The sequence below is a fragment of the Chiroxiphia lanceolata genome, chromosome 3, assembly GCF_009829145.1.
Source record: "Chiroxiphia lanceolata isolate bChiLan1 chromosome 3, bChiLan1.pri, whole genome shotgun sequence".
NCBI classification, from domain to species: domain Eukaryota; kingdom Metazoa; phylum Chordata; class Aves; order Passeriformes; family Pipridae; genus Chiroxiphia; species Chiroxiphia lanceolata.
The window spans coordinates 41560458-41582388 of record NC_045639.1 but is presented as its reverse complement, the minus strand read 5'-3'; the positions used below and the strand labels follow the sequence as shown (position 1 = coordinate 41582388).

Below are 21931 nucleotides of genomic sequence, written 5' to 3'. Positions count from 1 at the left end.
CAGATCATCCTCAGTGCAATCACACAGCACCTGCAGGATGGACAAGGGATCAGAACCAGCCAGCACAGGTTTAGGAGAGGCTATGGCACAGGTTGGGTCTCAGTATTGCTGAATTGCCGTCTTCCAAACTTCTGCCTTTTACTTCAGCATATTTTTACCTTTTCTTATTGATAATGTTCACTTGAACCTTTGAGTTGTTATTACTGATTTGAAATGTTATTACTTTGGGGTTTACTTACCCCCTCTCCTCCAAGCTCCCCCTTTCTTTTTTTCTGGGTTGCTCTATGGTGATTGATTCAGTCCAGGTACAGGAGGTTCTCTATGGATGAGAATTACTTGAGAATTACTCCTCCAAATGCATGTCTGTGGGGTCTCTCGCCTGTTTCTAGATGACAGTTAACTTTCAGGATCACATCAATCATTTGCTGGCGTTATGCTTCATAAAAGCGTTGGCACATGTTATTGCTTAAAAGCAATAATTGTAATTCAAATATGCTGGAATTCTGTAAAATGTTTCAAGAGATGATAGACCGTCCCTCAATTGCTGTTTATTTTTTCAGAGGTGCAAACACACTGGCAGTGATTCCAGAATCTTACATTTCTGTCATGTGTTAAGCTTTTTTCTTTGTGGGTAGGTGAATGATATTTATTTTCTTCATTTTCTTTTCTGGTGTTGGAATCACTTTGTATTCTCATTAGTCAGGGGGTGAAGGATTTTCAGCCTTGAATTCCAGTGTTACTGATAAATACTATGCTGGCAAATGCCCTAAGCTAAAATGTAAACTTTCTTATGAATTATTAAAGGTAGTGCTGTTATTCTATGAAGAATTAATTTATAGATAATGGTAAAGATTGACCAGTCTATTATTTCTTAAATTCAAACCAGCGTGCAATAGGTATACTTTACTATTAATGCAAAAATTGCTCCCTTGTCTGTGCTATAGTTTCATAAGGATGGGACTTATCTCTCTGCTTCAAGTATAAATAATGGTAACTTGTGAGTGTATGGAATTTCTGCCATAAATGTGAGAAAAAGTGTGAATAAAAAATTTGTGGGCCATTGACTTTGTCTTATATTTTGAAGGGGGCAATATTTAATGAAGTTTAATTAATAACACATTCATTGTTTTTTGTAAAGTGAGACAGATTTCAAACCATATTTTTAGTCAATTTGTTGCTGGCAAATTGTATCAGAATAATGATATTTTACTTCGAGGCTACTAAATGGACAACAATATGCCCAATATAGAAAAATCTGACCATGAGCTGTTAAAATGGGCATGAGTTTGTGGCCTGTAACTATATATAAAAGATATGTGATGTGCAGAGTACTATTTAGCTGTAGTCATACAAGTAGAATTTTAGGAAGAGAGGAAATAAGGTAAATATATTAATGTTTACAGTATGTAAAGGCAATTATATAGCTACTTTCTGCCTGGTGATTTTTTTTCCATTACTGTTTTTCCAGTGTGGGTTGTTTTGCTTGATTTGACTGGTATTTTTGGCATTCACATCAAGCTGCTGGAGCTTACCTGATGTCACTGTCTGTAGAGAGTGGGTTATGAAGGATGCATGCAAGGAGGGAGCCCCAGAGGGCAAGATTAAGGAGGAAGTTTTAACTGTTTTTGTTGCTGTCTTTGAGATAATGATAATGTTCAGTCCCTCAAAGTGAAGTGTACATACTCAGTTCCTTATGAAAGTGTACTGCAAGCATTTTATTCTACCTGTTCAGAGCACTGGATACTTCAAATTTGCTGCAGTAGTTTGCACCCAGTATATTTATATGAACATAGTCAGTGGCTAAAATTGCACATTTCTAGTAACTGTCACTGCAAGACAGGAGGAAAGATGGCAAAAGTGGCATTTTGTTCTTCAGTCTCCTTCATAGAATCCCTGTCTCATGTGTTGGTTTAGTCCACAATCTCAGCATTGGTCTCAGACTATTAATTCCTTAGGTTTGTTGTCTCTGTACAGATTTTCTGAGAGACCAGTCCAGTTAGCTTCAGTGATTTTTGAGTTTCCTGGAAAGAGTTTGGTCTGATTTATATCACCCAATCAGAACTCTTTCACCTGTATGGCTGTATAAAATATAACTTTGAGTGGTTGACAAAGTAACAGTTACTGTGTTCACTTAGCAAAATAATTATTTTATCATCGAAAAGAGGAATTTTAACATTTTCATGATATTAACAGAATAAAATATCTTGACATATGTCTTCAGAATGTTTCTGTGGCATCCAATGTGACTGCCTCAACAAACAACCCCAGGAGGGCATGTTTTTTCATGCTGGCAGCTATGGATTGTATATTAATTTTTTAATCAACCTTCTTATGGCGTTTAGAAAGCAGTTACTTTGGTTGCTGTGATTGAGGTCAGAACTCACTGATGGTACTTGTGCTGCATGAGTTTTTTGTGTGGTCTTATAAATTTTCACTGTAGACTTTCAGGCATTTCTGTTGTCATGGGAAGCCTCATGATGTGGGGGGGTTGTTGGCTTTTGGGCGTGTATCTGAAGCCATTTCCTTATAGCCTCAGTTCTGATATAAACTTCTCCTCTGGGAATTAAGATCCATTCAGCTTGTATAAAACTTTCATATGCAATATCATACCTTTTTCCTTGCTGTCTACTGAAATGTAAGGGCAGGCTTCAGATTCTAATGAAGATTCTCTTGCCTTCATGTATTATTAAGACTCCTGTGCTTTGATGCTTGGGGTGAGTTCAGGTGAATAAAGCTGGACTTAAGTCTTGTTGCCTTAGAAGTGTCTGAATATCTGCCATTTTTCTAGTGATTTTTGTCTTTCTTATCTTGCTGCTTTTTTTTTGCCTATTTGGAGACATGACAGATTAAGATAATAAAATTTGTTCTGTTGTTTCCCAGCAAATGCACTGGTAACCCGTAAGATCCTACTATTTGTAAAGCATATTTTTTGTTATTTAATTGTCTAGTTCTTTGTAAGACATAACTGGTAAACAGGGTTTTAGCTGAGAATTAGAAATAATGGACTTTTGACCTCCTAAAAAGAAAAAAGTGAGGAAGAGGTCGACTGAAACTACCATAGCCTTGAGACTAAAAAAAAAACAACCCTCAAGAAACCAAACACAAAGCAAGACTATCATACTTAGCAATGTTCAGTCTTTAAACCTGAGTTATCTGACACAGTATTTTCCAAAATTTTGGAAAGTACAGCCTCTCTTTGGCTCATCTGCCCTCATACGACCACTTGAGTTTGCAACAGCATGTTTCCTCCAGGAGAATGGTTGTAGTTATTCACTGAAAGTGCTCCCATTCACTCCTGCACTGTGGAGGAATGGAGCCCCTCTTGGCAGCTGCTGGTGGTGGTACTTTGGGGTGTAGCAGGTTGACAGCCTTTGTTTAAAAGGTACTGTGAATTGAGGTGTACTCCAAAAGAAGAAAATGATCTCACAGATCACACCACAATGACCAATGAATTGCAGTTTGGCGTTTCTGAAGTACGAACCCTTAGGAACAGGTTTTCTGCAAAAATATAAATTGTATCAATAATTAAAGACAATACTATTTCTGTGTATAAAAGGTCAAATCAGTTACAACAATTTTTTTTTTTTGTAATATTAAAGAAATGGATGCTTGCAAAGCAGATTTTCCTTTTGGTTTTCTTTTGTTCCCCCAAAATTGATCTTTCAATTGCTTTTGGGAAGTATAATTGCCTAATTTCCTGGGATTGCTGTGTAACCTACTGATGTTGCAAGTGTCTGCTTCATTGTCTTTTTCCTCTTTCTTCCCCCTGCCCCCACAAAACATGCAGGAAGTAATTTTGGCACTGCGAGGGATCTTGCAGAAGAAATAAGGTCATTAACATCTGAGAAGGAGGGACTGGAAGGACTACTCAATGAACTGTTGGTTCTGAGTGCCAAAAATGTCCGAAAGTTAGAGAGAATTAAAGATGATTACACCAGATTGAAGCAAGAACTTGAGCAAGGAGAGACTGCCTTTGGTAAGTAGTTCACAGACTGTTACAGCTTTTTACTCAGTTCGGAACTCCTGGAAGTGTGCTGGGTTTGATGAATTGTTCTGCATTTTACAAAACGTACTGGATGTTCTGAGGGAAGTTTGGCCAGGACCTAGATAAGCAGTATGCTCAATGTCTTCTCAACTGTTTCCACTGGAGTTGAGGGAGGCTTGTGGGAGAAAGGATATTACAATGATATACAACTTTTTGAAATCTCTCTTAGCCCAGTTCTCAAAACCTTTCCTTTCTAAACCGTTTTTATCATAGTGATGATGGTGCTGTGCATGTATTCACATACAGAGGAACATGTAGTCTTTGATGCGGAAGCAATAGGTGTAGCCAGCTGTGACAAAAGGAACATGTTTACTATATACAACTAAATGTTTCTTTTGTACATATATACCATATTTGGTGGTGGATCTGAACATATGAAGTGGAAGGGATGCCTGATACTGGAAGCAAGAGTTCTCATAGCGAATTTAAGTTTGAGAGAGGGTTTAAAGAGCTTGCAAAATGCTGCTCTCCTATAACTGTAAGCAGTATGCTTGGGTTGTAGTGTCATGGTGGAAATGGGGAGGTTGTCTGCAATTACTGGGCAAGTTACTGACAAATGAGCAAATAGTGAGGTCATTCCTAGACTTTGCTTACCCTCTTGTCTGCTGTACTCTTTCCCGAAGTTAAGCAGATAAATGGCCTTGCTGCTTGCTTAAATGAAAAGACTGCCTGCAAATGTACAGTTACTATAGTTACTTCCATAGGTATAATTCTGAGTTACTTTAAAGCTCTAGGGGTTTGAAATGTCTTTTTTTTTTTCAGGATCTTATGAGCAGTAGTTTAGTATTTCTATGTACGAAGTGGATAAGCAGAGCTATCTTGGAAACAAAAATATTTGCAGGCAACTGGATACATCTAAGACTGTTTTAAAAATGCATAGAACTTTATATATATACATGCTACTAGATAAGAACTTGCCTTTTTAAAATCTAGATAAAAATTTTAAAAACTGTTTCTCAAATTTAGTGCACTGTGATACAAACCCACAAATGCACATCAGGCAATGCTTTCTCTTTACTTGTATTGGCAAGAGAGTTGAAAAGGGTTCTAACCTTCTAATCAGTCCATTTTGTTTCTCTTTTGTTTCTAGGACAACTAAACTTACTATACTTCACATTTATTTCTCATTTGTATTTTTCTTCATCAGGGTTTTAAATAAAGCCTGTACAAGACTTTTGCTGAAGCAATGGAATTTGTAGCAGTTCAGACTCTTTTCTTTCCCTGTTGCATTTATGTAGCAGTAAGGAGATGTCTTCTTGATCTGATACACTATCCCACAATTTATGAAAATAAATTTCAAAATACTGAGTGTTTGCTTTGGGAATTGTTGTTTTAATTTATTGTGACTCTGTAGGCATAAGGAGAAATTTATCCTTGTGTAAAATAAAACTCTGTCAAGCAGATACTAGTCATAAATTGAAACATGAGATATTCCTTTTTTCTTGTTTCTGCCCCCTTTACATGTGATCTACACAATTTTCTTCTTTAACAAATGGAAACTCACTTAGGTTTGAGAACACTAGCATGAGTTTGATACCATCGCATTTAACGGAATATGAGCCTTCTGATGCACTCTGGAAATCAGTATGCAGTTGTTGTCTTGAAGATGGCATGCACCTTTATGAAATCAGTGTTATTCAGCATTTTTATGTTTAGAGAATAAAGTGTAAAGAGTTGGAATACAATTTTTCTACCATTTGTTTTTGCCGTTTAAAAGAACGGGAGGTAGGTGTGTTGACTTTGTCTGCGCTGTGAAAGATGGGATTTGAGTTGGGTTAGCTGAGGTGACTTACTTCACAGCCTCAGGCTTGGTGTTTTGTTTATGCCAGTAAAATCTGTGTTGCTGTGGAGGAAGACAGTTTTGCCTTTTCCTTGTGTTCCTGCCCCAGCCCATACACCAGGTCAGGGTAGACAAGAAACCTGTTGTGAGCTAGGCATTAGAATGCCCGTGTGGCCCACCAGTGTGTAGTGGAAGCACCAGTATCAACACGAGGGGTTCAGCAGGGCTGTGGGACTTCTGATGGCAAGGGGTGTTGACCCGTTGGTTTTGGTGACAGTGTGAATTTTGGGAGAGTATAGTGTGGCAGGAAAATGGCTCCTATGATGCTTGTTCCTTGAGCTAGTAAGGCACCACAGGTTCAGTTGCTCTGTGCTGTGAGTAAAATCAGTGTGAGTTGTATCACTGCTGGTGCTGCCCATTCTTGGTTAGTTTGGCTTCTTAAAGCTACAAGCCAGAGAGAGAAACCCTTTCTCCATCTAATTCTACTAGCTGAAGATGTTAATGTCCTCTCTGTTTTTGTTAATATCTGTTTGCCCAGCATTTATTAGCTTGGCCTGAAGGGCTCTCTAACTGAAACAGCAAAAATGGTCAGGGCTAGGCTGGCTGATCTGTGTCCTGGTGTGCAGTAGGGATGTACTTGTGATTCCTTCTTGTGGCACACTTTTGCTATGCTTTAGCTTTGCTATGAAATGAGTGTCCATAAACTAAACATAGGCCAATGAAAGAGATATGGGGAAAGAGGTCTCTTGATCTTTATGGAGTGATCAGGCAAGGGGGAATGGCTTCACACTGAAAGAGGGTAGGCTTAGATTGGCTTTTAGGAAGACATTCTTTATTGTGGGGGTGGTGAGGCACTGGAACAGGTTGCCCAGAGAAACTGTGGGTGCCCCATCCCTGGGAGTGTTCTAGGCCAAATAGGACAGGGCTTTGAGCAACCTGGTCAAGTGAAAGGAGGGTTGGAACTAGATGATCTTTGAGGTCCCTTCCAACCCAAGTCTTTCTATGATTTTGATCTTTAAAGACTTATCCCAATTTAACTAAGTCAGTGGATTTAGAAGTCCTTCACTGTAGAAAGAAGATGCTTTATTTTTCTTTAGTAAACGTAATCAGATCAACTAGAGCTGTTATCTCCTCAGTCTTGCTTATGAATTGTTTCCAGGGTGTAATCCTATACTTTCCCTGCCTCAGGAGCCCTCTCTCTTTTTATATAGCACCTCTGCCTGGGTATTCCTATACATGTCTATTTCTACATCATCTACAGTTTGAATTGTTATGTTTCATGCCTGTGAGCTTCTTCAAAACTTTTTTTTTTTTTAAACTGAAGATAATACTCCTTTGTATAGAAAGCATTAAATAAAAAAAATTAAATGCTAAAATATGTGCGTATGTTTGTCTTTCTCTTGTGTATAAATTGGTCACCTACTTTTTACTTCACTAATAATTGTTGATTTCTCACAGTAATGCAGATATAAGGAAGCAGACGTCAAGGGAAGAGACTTAATCACACAATAATCAGAGCTGGAATTTTAAATAGGACACATCATTAGCATGTTAATGAATTTTCTCACTCTGTGCCAGCTGCCCAAGTATAAAAGATATTGCAGATGTAGTGCAAAAATCAGGCTTGGCTTACTGCACTGAGAGCTGTCAGTGCTCCCTGTAAAGGAAATTTGACAAAAAGTCCTTTTGTATTTTTAGAGATGCTCAAAAATGTTTTTCCCATTGGATAATAGAAGCATTGACAAGTAATGCTATGTATTAGCATTTTAGGATGAATAGTACTAATTTGCCCTTTAGACATTGACTTTCTTCTGAGGCCATTAAAAACGCTTCTGTAAAAGTGATCAAATTTTATTGTCATTTTATATATAGGAAAGCCAGACACTTAGAGGTCATGTAATTTTACCTGAAATGGTGGTGAAACAGTTTCCCGATTGATGGTCTAGCATCAGTACAAGTCCTGATTGAATCAATCACTTGCAATAAATAGATGTGAAATCAAGTGATACTGTGATTTTGTGTGAGCTTTACATTCAAAACTTAATATTGTGTGGACAGCAGAAACCACTAGTGGTACTGCTTAAAGTAATGCTGGCTGTTGCATACTGAAATATTTATGAAGAGCAGGTTCTGTGCTCCATGTACAATTGCATGGGATGTGATTTATCAAACTGTTAATGACCATTTACTGCAGAGCATTTTTATTCTCTTTCAAAGACATATTTTTGTTCTGACAGGTTCAACAGTGAAAGTCTTATAATAGAAACGCTAGAAGCACATGCAGTGTGCTTCCCACTGGGGAATCTACCTTTTGTTTGTTTGTTTAAATATTTGTTTTTAATAATAACTATTATACAAAAGCTTCTCTTTTTCTTTTCGTAACTGATTTTTGTAAAGCTTTTTGAAAATGTCTAAAGATTATTAACAACTTTACACCATTTTTAATTGTTGCAAAAAAATACAAACTCAGGATCTGCCTATGACATGACCAAAATGATTCCATTTTTTACTTAAGTGATTTTTCAGGTGGTGTTTTTAATTTTCTTCCTCAGTGCTAGTTTTTCTGCACCAAGTAGGCTTTTCATATTGTTTCTGTAGTTTGTGTCTGAGCGATTATCTGATTTAAAACTGAAAAGCCAAACCTTTTGATTGCTTCTGTTTAAATAAATCATTAAAGGAGAACCACATAGTGTGTAACAGATGGGCTTCCATGAGGAAGAGGCTGCTCTGAGTTTCATTGTGTGACCACTTCTAATTTGTGCAAGATGATTATGTTCTGCATGTCATACCTGTGTGAAACGCTTGTTGTCATTAAAGTGAGTGGTGAAATGGAACAGCTTATTGCTTGTGTCTATGGCCATCTCTACTTAAATAGTGATCTTGTCAGATTTAGCCAGCGTTCACTCTATTTAGCTTTCACAGAAGGTATAAACCCCTCAGTGGTGATGCAGGAAAGGTACTGGCACTGCAGCTTGTGTCATCCTTTATTCTGAGCTGACGTTCAGCTGATATTCCAAAGTAGTGCTTGGCAGCCTTCTGTTGGGCAGCATGTAACAGTCATGTCCACATAAGAAAAGCAAAGGATAAAACAACAACAACAACAAAACCCCCAAGAAGCCCAATCTTGTGGAGTTCCTTTTGTTTTGTCGTGGCCGAATACAGCATGAGTAATTACACTCTGCTCATTAGTACAGCTCTCCGCTGTTTCATTTGAAAAATTGGAGTTTCTGCGTTTACATGGACTTGTACTGTTATGCTTATTCTGTGCTTGTTTGTGTTTCGTTGATTGTGTGAGCATGAGTAAAATTTTTAAAGCAGTTGGGATCTTTTAGGTTATATATACACATATACATCTTTTGATCTTATAATTCTGTAATAGTAGTAACTGCATATCAAATTGTTGTCAAGTTTTGAGGATCACATTCAGACTAACGATTTTCATTCCACATCCTATCTGTTAAATATTATTTAACTTTTCAGTAGTTGAAGGGGGGGAGGAGTTTGTGTGTTATGGAATTGCCTTTTTTGATAAATATTATCAGTAGAATTTAGTAACATATAAAGAATCAGTTCTGCTAGGCATTTCCTGTAACTAAAATCTCGAATAAGTTTTTATTTCAGATGTCTATTTTTGTCAGGATTGAAAAGATTGGAAACCAGTCTGTTTAAGCATAATTAAGCTTGCCATATGCCTTGAGTCACTTGTAATTGTGTTTCTTGAAATGGTGATTATAAAGGTCATCTTGTCTGATGGTGTTCATTTAAATATGTAAAATACTTTGATTTTCACTTGGAGGATAGAGGTTTAGTTTGTATAAATGTAGTGGAGGTATTAAATTCTGTATAATTAGATGCAAATATGTGTAATGTAGGAAATATGAAATATGTGTTCAGGCAGCTTGAACTGACACAGCAGCTTGGTTCAAAGACCAAGTCTTTTGATTAGGGCCTCTTTCTATGTTGATGCTCAAAGATGAGCTTCTCTTCTATCTCTTTCTTTCGAGATCTGGTGGTAATAACTTTATTGAAATGGTTTATATATCTATGTAATGCTTTATAGACAGCAGCATGACGTAATTGCACACAGAATAATAACTCCTGAAGTGACCTAAAACTGGTTTTGCAGTCACAGGGGGACTTATATACCAGCTGCAAGAAATAGAGCTTGATCTGAAGTTTAACTCTCTTCAGGGAAAATGAAAAATTTCATCTTTAACTAGGATAAGCATAAGGAAATCGAGGTTTTGTAAGTTTAGTGCCACAGAAATGTAGAGTGTCTCTGTTAAAATTGTGGAAATGCAATCCAGTGAGGAAAAGCGTTTCTGAACAGCTTCCTGCTGCGATGAGAGATGGGCAACCTCAAACCCATAACACAGTGTGCATACTTCAGTGTGCTGGTGTACATACAAACAAGGAAACAGGCAACATATTCATCTAAAATGCTGTTTCCAGCTATATATACAATGCATTAAACTTTTGGGGTGGATGTCATATCAAATTATTCCTGGTTTGCCATCTCTACTCTAGGTTTCTGCATTGCTCTGCTTCTTCAGCTGACTGCCTTGCAACAGAATAAGTATGAAGAAGCAACACAGATGAGTAAATTTGGAATAACTGTGGAAGTGTATATCACCAATTTTAATCATTCTTCATTAGATTCTAATTCTACAGCTACCTCTTCTGAGATCCTGGGCTCAGATAAATTTCACAATGTTTGTTTTCCTTAACGACTATAGCTAATTTCGGAAAGAATGTGGTGCTAAGGTGCCAGACAGGTAGGATTAAAAAACAGAGAAAAAATAGTGTCTTCTCTTCATTGGACAGGTGGAACAGGTTCCCATGTGCAATTCAAGCTACTTTAGCATGACACTAGCCCTGGTGACGACCAACAAACATTCTTGCAAGTTTGCCACTTCTATAGTTTGAGCAGCTCGTGTTATAAAATTTGTTTTATTTCATTGTGTAGCCCCTTTCCTGATAGTATACAGGTGCTGTTTCTACATGTTATATTAAGAGAATTCTAGTTTTGGAGGAAAGATATTGCATGTGACTGGAGCTGTTCAGAAGCAGGCAGAAAGCTCTGTCTGGTGGTGGAATGCCCAGAAGAGGATCAAGAAAGTGATGACCTATGTCGTTACGCTTACCAGATAGGATCAAATTAATTTTCAAAGAAAGGTAAATACTACTTTCCTTGTCTCACAGACAAGGCAGTGGAGTTTTGAGTTCTGTTCATTTTGCCGTTTCAGGTACTGCCTGTATGTATTTGGTCAGGACCTGTTGGATGGGATTACAGCATGTATTTGACAACTTGGTCCTGAAACATTAATAAGTTGGAAGTACAAAACCAGTTTTTGGTCTCTTAAAAACCTGAAGCTTATTGAAAAAGTCAATGAACAGTTGGTCTGGCATTCACAGGTTTCTTTAAGTTATATTCTTTTTGTTGTTATTAATGTCATACAGCATGGTTTTGCTTTGTTTTCTTTTTTTTTTTTGACATTGTTCAAGTTAGATTAACATGGTCAAGTCCCAGAAATGTGCAAAGGGCTCTTTAGGATACTTTGCCTCATTTAGCTTTCTTTGAGAATGAGCATAGAGATGGATAGAATATTTAAGAAAAAATGTCAATTTGTTTTCAAGTAGTACTTCAGTGAAACCAGTCTCAGGCAGTTATCCTTCCAAATACTCAGAATTTCTGCAGATTTAAGATAAAAATAATACAGCACTTTATTTTCAGTTAATGTTTCAGATTTTATTTGATTTTTCTGGCTATAAGCAAGAAAATGTTGGTTTGGGTCATCTGGGATCACTGATGTAAAATCGATGTCCTAGAACAGGGTTATACCACTGCAGAGAGTGAAAATACTGTTTAACCTTTTAGTTGCAGGTATTTTTTAGATGTATGTATTTTGATTCAAAATCTTAGCACATGAATACATTTCCACTTAAAAGTTTTCATGGAAGGATTTTGGTAGTATGCAAGTCTAATTCTGTGCTTGCATAAATACATGCAATTTGTAAAGAATTGTACCTCCTTACATTGATGGTAAATTCACTTCACTGACTGAATAAAAAGTCAGATATTTATTTTTCTGAGGCATTACCTTTAATCTTTGCTTTGATATTGACTGGCAATATTCAGATACAGCACCTAGGAGTATGTACATCTGAGCAAAAGAACCCCCTAGGATACCATTCCATTTGGAATACAAAATTGTCCCTCATGAAATGCATGTTTGTTTTCTCAAGTTCTTGTTCCTCTTGTTCCTCAGATGCAAAGTAATTTCTGCATCGTTCTTTCTTGTTTTATTGGTTTCAGGCTTTATTTGAGGTATTTGCAAATACAGTAGTAAAGACACAAGCTAAATGAAGGTTTCTGTAATTAAGATGCTGTAAAATAGAGATGTTATCAACCTTGACTGACTTTTCACTTAATTATTATATACTTACAGTGAATGAAATGACTGTCTGCTGGATAGGTTGTTACTTCAATTACCACAGAGTTCCAATCATGCTGCAGGCTATATAACCACAGATATGTGGAAGTATAACCAAATCTGGCATAATGGATAATATTTATCAAAAGATGGGGGAAGTATAAGACCTGATGATAAACCCAGAATAAACCCACTGAAATTGTAATCCTCTCTAGAACAGCTGGGTTTTGTCCCTAAAATTAGTTTAATACTACATGTGTTATCCTAAAGAAGACTTTACAATAGAAAACCTTTTCCAATTGCCACCTTTTAGCAAGATACAAAAGCAGAAATGCAGAGAATTTAAATGGAAGAAAGAGAGATTATTTGTTCTGACAATGATTCCCCAGAGAAAATGTATTTTCTGTTCTTGGATTTCTTCTCTTAAGCTTTTAGTCTTTTTCTGTACTTCCATTAAATCCTAACTGATTACTCTGAGGCAATGGAAATCTTATTATTTAGAGCAGAGTTAAGTACTTTCTAACTCCTGTTCAGGAACTGAAAGTTTTCATCCAAGAATTTTCCTCCTCTGTCCTTGGAGACATAAACTGGAGTAAAAGGCAGAAAACCAAAGAATTGCTAATGCCTGGAGTTAGGAGCTGGAACTCCATGTCCTTCAGTTTGATTTCTCTTCTTACTCGAGCAGGAACAGAGAGAGTGTGCTCATGATTCAGTTGATTTGGGCCACAGTTTCCTTGTATGAGGACTAGAGGTAATCACTGCTGCTGTTACAACTCTGTTGTGAGGTCTGTGGTCTGGAGACTCAATACTTAAGCACGGGAGACGGCAGTGGCAGGCTGTAGTATAAGGCCCAGGGATTTTGTCACCTATAATTGCGAAGAATTTCTGGCCCACGTGCAGCAGGTGCTCGCGATTAGTATTATTTCTGATTGCCTGCCAGAGTTCAACTGATAGGCTGAGATCATGTAAGAAATGTAAGAAATACATCAAACTGGATATTCGAAAGATTGCTTTTTTTGTTGCTGTGTTTGAACCCTGTTTTTTTTCTTTATACAAAAATATTTAGCAGACAGAATATAATTAAAGCTTTGTACGATGCTAACTGAAAAGAAGATTCAGTCATCGTATTTGTGGATGATATCTTTGGTTTGATGTGCGTGTTGAAGGCTTGGGTAAAGATAAACAGGCATGTTTGCCAAGCTGCATAAGGTTAAACAGTTCATTACCTGTTGGAATTATCAGCTGGAAGACACCTTGCATAATTTGGACTACAACCTTTATATGCTTTTGGCTGGACTATTCCTCTTATCTGGTGAGGTGCATTGAAATATAATTAACAGTGTGAGCTGAAAATGACAGGCTGAAACTAAGTGTATTTTTGTGCAGATAAACAATCCTGTATCTGGATCAGAAGTCGTAGTAACGTTTTATCTACTAATTTTTTTCCCCGGTTCCTGTGTTCTAAAACATTGTACAGAGAATAATTATCTGTGCTCAGTGCCAGAGAAAAGCAAATAGACACCAGCCATGTCTCCTGTATGCTTGACTTTAAGAACCTTTGGAAAATGTTAAATCCTGCAGTAAACAGCAGTAGTTGTAGATCTTCCATATTCTTGTTTTTGAATGTATTGTTGGAGAGAAAATTTTGAAAATACCTGGAGGCAGAAATTCTGATCCATTGATATTAGTAAGTGTTTTGCCTCCAGTTTCAGCAGAGGTCAGGGTTTCACTTCTGGCATTCTATTACATCGAAGCCGCAGCATTCATTTTTGATCTGAACTGCTTAGATGCAAGTCCCCTTATTTTGATGAAAGTGCTGTCCACATAAGAAAGAGCAGAATTTGGTGAGAAATTCTTTTAACTAGGAAATCCTTCAATCTCATCACAAATGATAAATTTTGAAGTTGGTAGGCCTCTTCTAGAGAAAAATCAGTTATTTTATTTTGTAGATTTTAAGCCAAATGCTAATTGCTACTGATTTTTAGTTCGGTGAACTTACAGTCCTTTGACTTTTACAACGAATTTATTATTTTAGGATGTTGTTTCTCTGTAGTTAGGAGAAAACTATTTTTTTTACAAGTCAGAGCATTTGCAGTGTGGCATTTCCAACAGAATCACCTGTAGCATTTATTCTTGTTACTGCAGTAAAAAATGACCTGAATGAAATGTATTGCTCTTGTAGTTTCATGTTTCCAGTGTGCAATCTTGTGGGTATATACATGTCCTTGATCTAGCTCTTGATCTGGATAGATGTTCTTTGATCTATTATCAAAATAAAAATTTGCTTGTGCTAGCAGAAAAATATTAAAACCCCAGTGTAAAGTTTATTCCTTCTTTTCAGTACCTGTGAAAAAACCCTGTATGAGTACCGGTCTAATGTATCATTGTTCATTAGCTCATGAAATGGTCACCCATGTTCTTAGGTGGGAGGATAGTATTCCAGGAGGAGAGATACCCTCTAAATAAGCCTTAGATACTGGCTCAAATATCCAAAATGGTGGTGTCCTTTTTAGGACCTTAGATTGCAATGCAAAGGCATAATTGTGAGTATTTATTAGCTTAGCTATTTTTTTTCTCCATGTCTTTTCTGTTTATTTGCTTAAGTAATACCAGTCTTGGGAAAATTTAAAAATTAAAAAAAATTCTAGAGAGGGACACAACTATTCCAGCAGCTTTGTAGTGCTGAACAGAGCTTCTGACAGTTTCTGCCAAGTACGTAGCTTAGTCTTTTGTCAGCCTGAAAAAGCGTGGATGGTGTGTCAGCATCATAGTTCAAAGATACTTCATGAGCAAACTGACCAGGACTCAAAAAGATTTTGTCTGCAACCTGTCTGCAGTATGGGTTATAGACCACAGGAAATTGAAAAAGAAAGCCCATGTATTTGAATAGTTTTTGCCAAGGAGGCTGGTTAAAATCAGTTGCAGGTATGAGCCATCTCTGTTCAGCTTAAAGAACAGAAGTCTGAGATTGTTTGGTGGCAGCCTGCAAGTACCTGTTCAGAGACCAGAACTTGATAGTGGAAAGATCGTTATGGTGATAGACAAAATCAGAAGTGATCATTTCTAATGGCTCGTAATTGAAGCTTGACAACTTTAGATTAAAAAAAACCAGAGTAATTCACCTTTTATCTGACAGGACAATTAGATTTTGCCAGAGTTAGAAAAGATTGTTGTAAGTTTCCAGTAACTCTTCAGCTTTTTTTATATCTAGTTCCAACTGGAATCAATTCAGAAAAATCTTCCTGAGTTTTGAAGATGAACAGGATCATCAAATGCAGTAACTTCTGTTAAACTTGTCTTCTGGAACTGTTGTTTTATTAATAGAATGATAACTAGAGAAGCTAGTCCTATTTTGGTATTTTCTTTGGTGAATAAAACCCAGTGTAGAATGATAACATTTTCTATAAGTGTTACAGTTCATTGGGTCCTACAGTAATTCCTGGTTCTCTTCCTTCCTGCTTTTTTCTTTAAATTACTAACTCCCAATACTTTTCCGTCTCTGCATGGTTTATTTTCTTCTCCAGCTTACGCTATATGAAATTGTTTTCTTACAATTCAATAATTCATTGAAGTTCTGTTTGTCTGAGCTCCTAATCACATGGAACACAATTTCACACCTTTTCCAAGGCAGTGCACAGTTCACCAAGACCACATTTTTCCTACCTGATTTATTTATTCTTAAAAGAAGATGCCATACACAAGTCTCCTCTGACTTGTGTAATTCCTCAAAGGCACAAGTATGTAGGTGTTTGCTCATTCATATGCAACTTGCATTTTACCTCTCTTGGTGACCCCTGCTGAGGTTACTTATGTAGCATATGAGTGGATTGGTTAGGGAAATGGAGACTGTAAGGAAAGCACAGGGCATTTTACAAGCTGTCTGCCTGACCTTGCAAACCAATATTCACTGGTCTAAATGGAAGAGGTATTCACAGGTTTGCAGGATAAAGTACCAGGGCAGCAGGTTCTTTTCCTGTGTTAGATACTTTGTTATGCACTAAAATGCTGAACTGCTCTGAGAACCATTACGGTATACATTTATTAGTTAGTTCTGTTTCTGTAGCATCCTCCTGTAGCATACCAGGCATACTTTTACATCTTTCAAAGAAATGCACTGAATTAAAAAAAAAAAAACAAAACCAAACAACTGTCTTTTAAAATTCTTAGGTTTTTCCCCCTTAATTGTTCTTCCTATTTTTGTTATATGTTTACTTTCATTGTAAGCCTTCAAATTCCTAAGTCCAGTTAACATGTAGTTCTCCTTTATTTGTCTTTTATCTTTTTTATTTTGCCTCATCTCTGTTCAAAAATTTTGATTTTTCTCTGTTTTTTTATTTGTATCTGTGTATGTACAAAATAATTTGTTATGCTATTCTCTCATTTCTAATAGTTTTTCTAATTCAAATGGTTCCTGAAGTAACTTTCATGGACACACTTTGCTGTTAATTTAATTTCCTAGTTTGTAAATTATTTTTCATATCTTTATTCTTCTCCAGTTTAACTGAGCTTTTTACATGCGATGCTTAACATTACTTCTTTTGAAAAAACATGGAGACTAGGTTTCTTGTTTCAGTCCACATATTGCAAGTCTGAGTTCCAGATTTTTCTTTCCATTTGTGTCATCTGTGACTTGGTGGTTAGGTAGCTGGTTGCTCTAAAAATTGCCAGTACTTACTGACAAGTAGTTTTTTTTTCGAGCCTACATTTGTAGTGCAAGAGACTAATCCAAATGGGAAGCTATTTATGCTTCTTTCTCTTCTCCTGTGGATATACTTTCTTTATTTTACTATTTGTGCAGTGTAAACCACCAAGTACTAACCAGCCATGTTTCATTCCCCAGTCCCAGTGTATTTGAAATTCTTGAGCAGGAGACCCATCTCTGTAGTCCCAGGTCCTTTTCCTGTTTCAGAACAGGCAGATGCTGTGATGAAGTGCCTTCAGTCAAAATACTGCTCTCCCTTGCTGTAAGATGGTCTGTTCTTATCAATGATAACCGGACTAGAGACAACACTTTGTGCAGCTCTCAGGTGGACATGCACTGTCATATGGTTTCCTTATCACAAACCCAGTATTTTTCTTACCCTGCCCATTGTGCCTGTTCAATGTGACATTTAAAGGATTTGTGGTGGGGTAACCCTGGCTTAGTTGTACCATCACACATCACAAATGTGCATTTCCTTCAGCAGTGCTTTCCAGGTTCCCATCTGTTCTTTCAGGTCCCTGTTAGAAAAAGGCCCATGTTGAGCTGCGATGAAGTACGAAGCTCTCAAGGCAGAGTATAATGATCCCACAGAGTAGTATTTCTGCTGTATTCAGCAGCAGAGAGCCCAAGATGACTTCGCATTGGAATTACTATTTTCTGTCTTTATTTCCACCATGGTGTTTTGCTGCTGAACAGTAGAACTGGTGATAAACTTGTATACTTAACATGTGTCTGGAAATTACATTAGCTGTAAAGTTAAAAAAGGCAAAAAGATAGATTTCTGGAAATAACCTACCTAAAGTGATTGTATAATGAAGAATTCTCCTTCAGTACATAGTATATATACACTTCAGTGAAGAGTATATTTTTCACTGAATAGTTTGAGAGTGAGTATTGTAAGCCTTTAATGTTATAAAATAGGTAAAAGGCATAGTAATAGATTTGCTGTCTAAGAATAACTCTGTAATAAGCGGTTAGGTAGGAAAAGTTATCTGACTGTCTAGCAGTCAAAGGTCACTAGTACAGGAAAAACTCATTTAGCTTTTGTTCCCCATTCCCACTTGCGAGGGTTTGAGCCCCTCGCAGCCCCGTCGTCAACCAACCGAGGGGTCTTCTGTGGTCTTCGTCACCCCAGACAAAGGTCGTATCACCACGTCATATCACGAAGCACAGGGGGTCTTTGTGACGGTCTGGTATCTTCAGGAGATTCAAGCTCCTTGCAGGGCCTCCGTGCCCTGTCTCAGTCTGCGAGCTTCTTTGTAGCTTGCAGCAAGGGAGGGCCTCAAGGCCAACCTCCCACACCGTCCTGGCTGAGCTCTCAGGACGACCGAGCTTCTTAGCTCCTTTACTCCATTTAGGACTTCTAATCAGTAAGAGTCCACCCCCTCCATTTTTGGAGGGATCTCCAACAAGGTTTAGGGGAGTTTTGCAGTCCTTACCCCCAAGCTTTCTCTCTGTAGAACTTAGTTCTGCTCTCTGCTGCCGGTTCTCTACCTCGGCTTCAGCAACTCTGAGTCTTCCTTGGCTGCATGCTGTTTCTGCTGCTCTTCTGGTTCAGGTCTTATCAGTTGGCTTTTAGCCGTAACCTCTGGACGCTGCCGCCGCTTCTGCTCTCTCTGCTCACTCACGATGGAAAACATCCTCCAGCTCACAGCTACAGACACATAGTCCAGCTTAACACTGTTCCAAGTCTCTGTAGCCCCCAACTGGGGCTGGGGGGGGCAGAGGCCCCCCAGAGGGCTCCTGCCCTCTCCTCCTGGCTTTCACAACATGGCTACTTCTTCTAACCTAAAACTGCAACTCTTCTCTTCCGTTTGGTTGTGGTATGTTTACGTTTTTGCAGGAGCGCTCATTGGACAGAGTTTCAAAACTTCCAGGGGTTTCCACCCCTTGGGGTCTACCACTTTTCTTATCCTCTGGGGGAAAACAAAGTCCAAACCACTACAACACTGTAGGTGATTGCTTTCTTCACACGTTATTTTTGTTATTTTGCACACCATGTGTGAGTGACAGTAAGCTCTTAAACTCTTCCTGGCTTTGGCAACCATCCCCTTTCCTCTGTAAAATGACAGTCTTTCTGTATGTTTTGATAAGACACCCTTTAAAAGAGAACTTAATCTGCCATCATTTATTTTATTAGATTGAAATATGTTCGTGCTGCCCCCTTTGCTGAGAGTTATTGCTCCAACAATCACAGGCAAATCTGATTTACTGTAAACAGTTATAACAGCAGAGTGGGTATGTAGGCCATAAATTGATTGGAAAATGGGTGCAATTTGCTAGCAAAGAGGAAGCAAGATTAAGTTAAACTGTTGTAGCATTCACTGGAGTCTTGCCCCATCAGCTCCGACAGCTTAACAAAGTACGAGAAGAAGCCTTATGCCAGTTTGTTCTTTGCCACTTACTTTGTGCCTGTGTTATCAGAGAACACCAAGAGGCACTTCTCTGCCTGGCAGGGTACGGCACTGGCTCAGCTCACTTGTGACTGGTAATAAATCAGTTGCAATGAAGAAGAAAAAAGGAAAGAGGCTGTTCCTCCCTTGTCCTGAGGTGGCAGCTGTGATTTGGATACTGCAAATAATTTATTTTTAATTTTATCTAATGAATTGGAAAATTGAGAGAAAGGGGAAAAAAAAAAGCTTTTGTGGAAGAATTTAAGTGGCAGTAGGGAGGAGGCACAAAAACCAAGGATGTATTTGAAGAGAAGGTGTTGAAGATTGGAAGCAGCTCTTGATTTAGTAATGCATGAAATGTTTCTTTTAGCCCAAAGCAAAGCTTAAGTCTCCTCCCCTTGCAAACCTCCAGAGTCAAGTGAATTCAATTTTCTCCCCCCTTAAATACAAAGTGGGAGATCAGTGGCCCAGCACTATCACAGTGTGCAATATCTGGATTTAGTTTCTCCTCCTCTAGGATTTGAATGCACCTCTCTGTGACCTGCTGGAGGTTGGTGGTGATTCTGCAGTATTTGCATATGCTCTGGAGGAGGGGCTGTGCTATCATCTGTGTCCTGACTACTATACTAAAGCTTTCTCCTCTTAAGGGTTATAAAACTCATCCCTTGTTATCATTCTTTGCTTTTGCTAGTGCACACTGTCTCTGGAGTCATGGAAGTTGTAATTATGTAATTTATATGATTTATTGCTTGCACTCAACATCCAGTCTGCACTGTTGTTTCCATTACTTCTGAATTGGATCCATTTGAAAGTTTGATGTTCTTACAAATATCACATAAATATAATTATAGGTAGTGTAACACTATTGGCCAGTCTCATTTGGGAAAGAATTAATTTCAATAGAAAGTATTTTCTAGAATGATCTAATTTGGAGAAAATCCTCTTGTTAGCTGAATTTCATTTTGCATGCGGGGTTAAAGTGTCACTGTTTTCATGCACAGGAGAGGTGCCTCACTGCAGGGTTGATGCTGTGAGAGGCAAGCTGTGTACTCGTTAAGGCAACAAATATCAGATTTTATGTTAAAAAAAAAAAGCTTTTTTAATATGATGTATTTTCCATATGATACCATTTATACTGCCTCTGAATGTTCCTTTTGACCTTGGTGAAAGGCTGTAATCAATCAGCAATTAACGTGGCCTTCCGAGGGCCGAGGGCTTTCCCTGCCGGTCCGGCAGCGCGAGGGGGCGGCATTGCCGCGGGAGAGGGAGCCCCTCTTCCCGGACACCCCCCGGGAGCGTCCCGCGGAATCCTGCCCTCAGCTTCGCATCACCAGCCTTGCGTCCTGCGGCAAAATGCAGGCTGGAATAAGATAAACCGGCAAGTATTTCTTGGTAACCAGATGTCCTCTTAAAACTTGATTTAAGGCTGTTATTCTGGGTTTTGAATTGCATTGTGTTCTGTGTGGGTTCTTCCTGAATGAACACCTTGCTGTAATATTCCAGATGGCTGTCATCTTAACAATAGATAAGAATTAAGAATGGTAATAGGGGATATTTTATTTAAATCCACATCTTTATCTTTCATTACGTATTCACATTCTATTATACCCTGGTGCTGTATTCAAAACACTTGAGGATTTAACAAGGGGAAAAATAACCATTTAAATTAGGATATTATGTCGGCACCTTTCCTAATGGTAATTATTTTTAAGTAGTTGTGCAGTATGGAAGAGCTGGAGCTGTTTCACACCGAGGAGGATGCTTCACAAACTCAGATTTGTTTGAATTGTAGTTACGTGCTGAGAGTTAATTCTGAAAGAGAAAATGAACTTACATAATTGGGTGGGAAGGTGTCACAAACAGGTGTGCTCACAGACCTCGTGTGTGCTGCTAAAGTGATGTGACTGAGCAGAACCTTGTTAATCACATTAATAAGAGATTCTTAAAATATCATATGAGCATACCATACATTTTGTGCTACTTCTGCTGCGTAATGGAATGATATCCTTAATTTCCTATATACCTGTTCAAAAACTGTATTGAGAAGTGTGAGGCATTTTTTTTTCTTTCAGATGCTGAACGGAAAAGAGCGTGGTACAAGCAGTTTAATAAGTAGAACTGGTCAGAATGTGTTTTTGTAAAAGACTTTGCTAAGTTTTTTGATTAGTTGGAGCATCCCAGAAATGTTTTGCTGATAACTCTGACTAAAACTTCCTCAAGCAAAGGATGCAAACCATGTAGTAAATACAGTGGTCTGCACTTCTTGCACTGGTACCAGATTTCCTATGATGGATAGATCCACCTTCTCACTTTTCTGGTCACTGTCTCAAGGAACATTATTTCTCTCTAAGTGTCTGTTTACAAGTCTGGGTGTTGTCTATCCTACCTTGAAAATATCATAGTGCTGATAATTGATAATTGAAATGGAATTATTATCTCTGATCATTGCTGGTGGTGTTGCAACATGTAATGAAGCCAAATTTTGAAATGCCTGCAGAGTAACGAGTGATTGAGCTACATAAAGTGCTTTTTAATAGAGAACATGTTTCCTCAAATGTCAGTACAAGGGGAAAACAA

At 38.0% G+C, this 21931-nt stretch overlaps 1 protein-coding gene across 3 annotated transcripts in view; it reads left to right on the top strand.

Moving 5' to 3' along the window:
* The window catches only part of DISC1 (DISC1 scaffold protein), a 187675-nt gene that overhangs the window by 88314 nt on the left and 77430 nt on the right, over positions 1 to 21931 (top strand). For all 3 annotated transcript variants that reach the window (XM_032683964.1, XM_032683962.1, XM_032683965.1), the window contains exon 9: positions 3788 to 3976. In XM_032683964.1, coding sequence (XP_032539855.1) covers positions 3788 to 3976 — 189 coding nt within the window. The remainder of the gene's footprint in view (positions 1 to 3787; positions 3977 to 21931) is intronic.